Below are 5,724 nucleotides of genomic sequence, written 5' to 3'. Positions count from 1 at the left end.
TCATATTGCAAAACTTTTTATTGCATCAAACATACCTATAAATGGCCATATCCACACGACAGCAACTCTTATATTTACCTGAATTCTGGATTCCGTTAAACCAATAGCATCAGATAGCGCTTCTCTTGACCTATAATCAGGGTACTGGTTATCAGCAAATACGGCTTCCATACTTTGTAGCTGATGAGAAGTATAGTTAATACGACTGCGACGGCGATTTGATTTTGGCACTGCTTTCGACATTTTCGAGTCAGGCAAAATAAGATATTAGGTACAAAATGTGTATACAGAATGAACTCGCAAGTTTAAGTGATAGTTCTGTTTTGATATCCTTGCTTTTTATACTGCGAGAGAATCGGCACTGTACCCTTTATATACTAAAATAAAAGACATTAGGTCCAATAATTCAGTAAGTTTTAAAAGTACCGTCACACCTATACTGATTTTGATTGAGTAGAATTTGAAGACTTCCGGGATGATCACACGTTAATACCGCCACTACACGCACTCTCTTATTAGATTCAAAATATTGCGCCGGAAATGCAGTGATTCCTTTTTTTTTGTCTCTCTAGTACTTGGCACTTCAGAATCCATTTGTCACTTTAAGATGTACGCATTCCAGAAATATATGCAGCGCTATTATAGTTTTGTGAGATTAAATAAAAACATTTGCGAAGTTTTGCAAGAACATCGTTTAATAAGATTCAAGTAAAACATTCATATTAAATCATTTTCTAAATTAAGCGTTTTTAAAGCTATAGGTGTACACTGACACAATTAATCTAGAACCGATATCATGGTTATAGAATATGTTGCTATGACTTTCTCAAAAATAGCTTTCACGTTGAAGAAAACACGGCAAATGATAGAATGAATGACTTTCATCGAAGTTCTTGTGCTTTGCTTTATTCGTATAATTAAATCTAAAATCTTTGAATGCATAAGTAATGAGAACGCTATCTACTGAAGATAGCAACGAATTTCCGATATGGTTTAGCGCTCTATTTCATATTGCAAAACTTTTTATTGCATCAAACATACCTATAAATGGCCATATCCACACGACAGCAACTCTTATATTTACCTGAATTCTGGATTCCGTTAAACCAATAGCATCAGATAGCGCTTCTCTTGACCTATAATCAGGGTACTGGTTATCAGCAAATACGGCTTCCATACTTTGTAGCTGATGAGAAGTATAGTTAATACGACTGCGACGGCGATTTGATTTTGGCACTGCTTTCGACATTTTTCGAGTCAGGCAAAATAAGATATTAGGTACAAAATGTGTATACAGAATGAACTCGCAAGTTTAAGTGATAGTTCTGTTTTGATATCCTTGCTTTTTATACTGCGAGAGAATCGGCACTGTTGTACCCTTTATATACTAAAATAAAAGACATTAGGTCCAATAATTCAGTAAGTTTTAAAAGTACCGTCACACCTATACTGATTTTGATTGAGTAGAATTTGAAGACTTCCGGGATGATCACACGTTAATACCGCCACTACACGCACTCTCTTATTAGATTCAAAATATTGCGCCGGAAATACAGTGATTCCTTTTTTTTTTGTCTCTCTAGTACTTGGCACTTCAGAATCCATTTGTCACTTTAAGATGTACGCATTCCAGAAATATATGCAGCGCTATTATAGTTTTGTGAGATTAAATAAAAACATTCGCGAGGTTTTGCAAGAACATCGTTTAATAAGATTCAAGTAAAACATTCATATTAAATCATTTTCTAAATTAAGCGTTTTTAAAACTATAGGTGTACACAGACACAACAAATCTAGAACCGATATCATGGTTATAGAATATGTTGCTATGACTTTCTCAAAAATAGCTTTCACGTTGAAGAAAACACGGCAAATGATAGAGTGAATGACTTTCATCGAAGTTCTTGTGCTTTGCTTTATTCGTATAATTAAATCTAAAATCTTTGAATGCATAAATAATGAGAACGCTATCTACTGAAGATAGCAACGAATTTCCGATATGGTTTAGCGCTCTATTTCATATTGCAAAACTTTTTATTGCATCAAACATACTTATAAATGGCCATATCCACACGACAGCAACTCTTCAATATTTGTGGCAATAATTATTTAAATTATTTTACATTTTATTACCAGTTCAATACCGTGTTTTATTACTAAGTAAATTTATTATACAGTCAATAGACATACATATTTTTTTAAATACAAATACAATTAGATAATCCAGTTGATGGTATTCCATTTTATTGCATATTTAACATCGTGTTTTTATTATAAAGCAAATTTATATATACAGATATTTGGCCTATGAGTTTTTTTAAGCAAAATGTAATTAAATAATTCAATATAAAAAGTCATCAGAAATAGGCCACAAATTGTCTTCAAAACTAAAAGTTGACAGGTTGGCAAACCTGAATGAAGGAGGAGACAAAGTGATGGCTGGAGGAGAACAACAAGCTTCTCTGCAACGACTTGAAGGCGGTGAAGGAACAGTTGGTATCTTCAGATGAGACGAAGACGGTGATTCCGAATACGTTGACCATGGGCATGTGTCAGGTGAAGTCGGCTCCACAGACGATGGACGAGACGATGACGTAGAACTGGACGGCGAGAATTCTTCATACGATGGAGATCTTCGAAGAAGTCTGGATGATCCTTCACTCTTCTTCACTTTTTGGCTGTGCTTATGTCGAGCGCGTCGATTCTGGAACCATACCTGCGAAATAAGAAAAAGAAATAATGTTAGATTGTATTGAACAAAATTATTTTAATATGAGAATGCGTGTTTTTTTAATTATTAATAATAGCAAATTAATAATAATAATTATAACTTATATTTACCTGAATTCTGGATTCCGTTAAACCAATAGCATCAGATAGAGCTTCTCTTGACCTATAATCAGGGTACTGGTTATCAGCAAATACGGCTTCCATACTTTGTAGCTGATGAGAAGTATAGTTAATACGACTGCGACGGCGATTTGATTTTGGCACTGCTTTCGACATTTTTCGAGTCAGGCAAAATAAGATATTAGGTACAAAATGTGTATACAGAATGAACTCGCAAGTTTAAGTGATAGTTCTGTTTTGATATCCTTGCTTTTTATACTGCGAGAGAATCGGCACTGTTGTACCCTTTATATACTAAAATAAAAGACATTAGGTCCAATAATTCAGTAAGTTTTAAAAGTACCGTCACACCTATACTGATTTTGATTGAGTAGAATTTGAAGACTTCCGGGATGATCACACGTTAATACCGCCACTACACGCACTCTCTTATTAGATTCAAAATATTGCGCCGGAAATACAGTGATTCCTTTTTTTGTCTCTCTAGTACTTGGCACTTCAGAATCCATTTGTCACTTTAAGATGTACGCATTCCAGAAATATATGCAGCGCTATTATAGTTTTGTGAGATTAAATAAAAACATTCGCGAGGTTTTGCAAGAACATCGTTTAATAAGATTCAAGTAAAACATTCATATTAAATCATTTTCTAAATTAAGCGTTTTTAAAACTATAGGTGTACACTGACACAACAAATCTAGAACCGATATCATGGTTATAGAATATGTTGCTATGACTTTCTCAAAAATATATAGCTTTCACGTTGAAGAAAACACGGCAAATGATAGAGTGAATGACTTTCATCGAAGTTCTTGTGCTTTGCTTTATTCGTATAATTAAATCTAAAATCTTTGAATGCATAAATAATGAGAACGCTATCTACTGAAGATAGCAACGAATTTCCGATATGGTTTAGCGCTCTATTTCATATTGCAAAACTTTTTATTGCATCAAACATACTTATAAATGGCCATATCCACACGACAGCAACTCTTCAATATTTGTGGCAATAATTATTTAAATTATTTTACATTTTATTACCAGTTCAATACCGTGTTTTATTACTAAGTAAATTTATTATACAGTCAATAGACATACATATTTTTTTTAAATACAAATACAATTAGATAATCCAGTTGATGGTATTCCATTTTATTGCATATTTAACATCGTGTTTTTATTATAAAGCAAATTTATATATACAGATATTTGGCCTATGAGTTTTTTTAAGCAAAATGTAATTAAATAATTCAATATAAAAAGTCATCAGAAATAGGCCACAAATTGTCTTCAAAACTAAAAGTTGACAGGTTGGCAAACCTGAATGAAGGAGGAGACAAAGTGATGGCTGGAGGAGAACAACAAGCTTCTCTGCAACGACTTGAAGGCGGTGAAGGAACAGTTGGTATCTTCAGATGAGACGAAGACGGTGATTCCGAATACGTTGACCATGGGCATGTGTCAGGTGAAGTCGGCTCCACAGACGATGGACGAGACGATGACGTAGAACTGGACGGCGAGAATTCTTCATACGATGGAGATCTTCGAAGAAGTCTGGATGATCCTTCACTCTTCTTCACTTTTTGGCTGTGCTTATGTCGAGCGCGTCGATTCTGGAACCATACCTGCGAAATAAGAAAAAGAAATAATGTTAGATTATATTGAACAAAATTATTTTAATATGAGAATGCGTGTTTTTTTTATTATTAATAATAGCAAATTAATAATAATAATTATAACTTATATTTACCTGAATTCTGGATTCCGTTAAACCAATAGCATCAGATAGCGCTTCTCTTGACCTATAATCAGGGTACTGGTTATGAGCAAATACGGCTTCCATACTTTGTAGCTGATGAGAAGTATAGTTAATACGACTGCGACGGCGATTTGATTTTGGCACTGCTTTCGACATTTTTCGAGTCAGGCAAAATAAGATATTACTAGGTACAAAATGTGTATACAGAATGAACTCACAAGTTTAAGTGATACTTCTGTTTTGATATCCTTGCTTTTTATACTGCGAGAGAATCGGCACTGTACCCTTTATATACTAAAATAAAAGACATTAGGTCCAATAAATCAGTAAGTTTTAAAAGTACCGTCACACCTATACTGATTTTGATTGAGTAGAATTTGAAGACTTCCGGGATGATCACACGTTAATACCGCCACTACACGCACTCTCTTATTAGATTCAAAATATTGCGCCGGAAATGCAGTGATTCCTTTTTTTTTTTTTTCTAGTACTTGGCACTTCAGAATCCATTTGTCACTTTAAGATGTACGCATTCCAGAAATATATGCAGCGCTATTATAGTTTTGTGAGATTAAATAAAAACATTCGCGAGGTTTTGCAAGAACATCGTTTAATAAGATTCAAGTAAAACATTCATATTAAATCATTTTCTAAATTAAGCGTTTTTAAAACTATAGGTGTACACTGACACAACAAATCTAGAACCGATATCATGGTTATAGAATATGTTGCTATGACTTTCTCAAAAATAGCTTTCACGTTGAAGAAAACACGGCAAATGATAGAGTGAATGACTTTCATCGAAGTTCTTGTGCTTTGCTTTATTCGTATAATTAAATCTAAAATCTTTAAATGCATAAGTAATGAGAACGCTATCTACTGAAGATAGCAACGAATTTCCGATATGGTTTAGCGCTCTATTTCATATTGCAAAACTTTTTATTGCATCAAACATACCTATAAATGGCCATATCCACACGACAGCAACTCTTCAATATTTGTGGCAATAATTATTTAAATTATTTTACATTTTATTACCAGTTCAACACCGTGTTTTATTACTAAGTAAATTTATTATACAGTCAATAGACATACATATTTTTTTTAAATACAAA

General features: G+C 33.5%; 2 protein-coding genes across 2 annotated transcripts; both read right to left on the bottom strand.

Annotated features, from left to right (window-relative positions):
* Positions 1-2,312: 2,312 nt before the first annotated feature.
* On the bottom strand, positions 2,313-3,052 carry LOC140142474 (paired mesoderm homeobox protein 2-like). The gene is made up of 2 exons (XM_072164459.1): positions 2,842-3,052; positions 2,313-2,716 (listed from the first exon to the last, which is right to left on the bottom strand). Exons 1-2 carry the CDS (start codon positions 3,004-3,006, stop codon positions 2,342-2,344), a joined length of 540 nt encoding a protein of 179 aa, XP_072020560.1. The 5' UTR covers positions 3,007-3,052; the 3' UTR covers positions 2,313-2,341.
* An 85-nt stretch (positions 3,053-3,137) lies between these two features.
* Positions 3,138-4,765, bottom strand: LOC140142363 (paired mesoderm homeobox protein 2-like). The gene is made up of 3 exons (XM_072164332.1): positions 4,601-4,765; positions 4,171-4,475; positions 3,138-3,144 (listed from the first exon to the last, which is right to left on the bottom strand). Exons 1-3 carry the CDS (start codon positions 4,763-4,765, stop codon positions 3,138-3,140), a joined length of 477 nt encoding a protein of 158 aa, XP_072020433.1.
* Between the last annotated feature and the right edge of the window lie 959 nt (positions 4,766-5,724).

This window comes from Amphiura filiformis, chromosome 20, assembly GCF_039555335.1.
Source record: "Amphiura filiformis chromosome 20, Afil_fr2py, whole genome shotgun sequence".
Lineage (NCBI taxonomy): Eukaryota > Metazoa > Echinodermata > Ophiuroidea > Amphilepidida > Amphiuridae > Amphiura > Amphiura filiformis.
The sequence above is the reverse complement of the archived record's forward strand: the minus strand, read 5'-3'. Positions and strand labels throughout refer to the sequence as shown.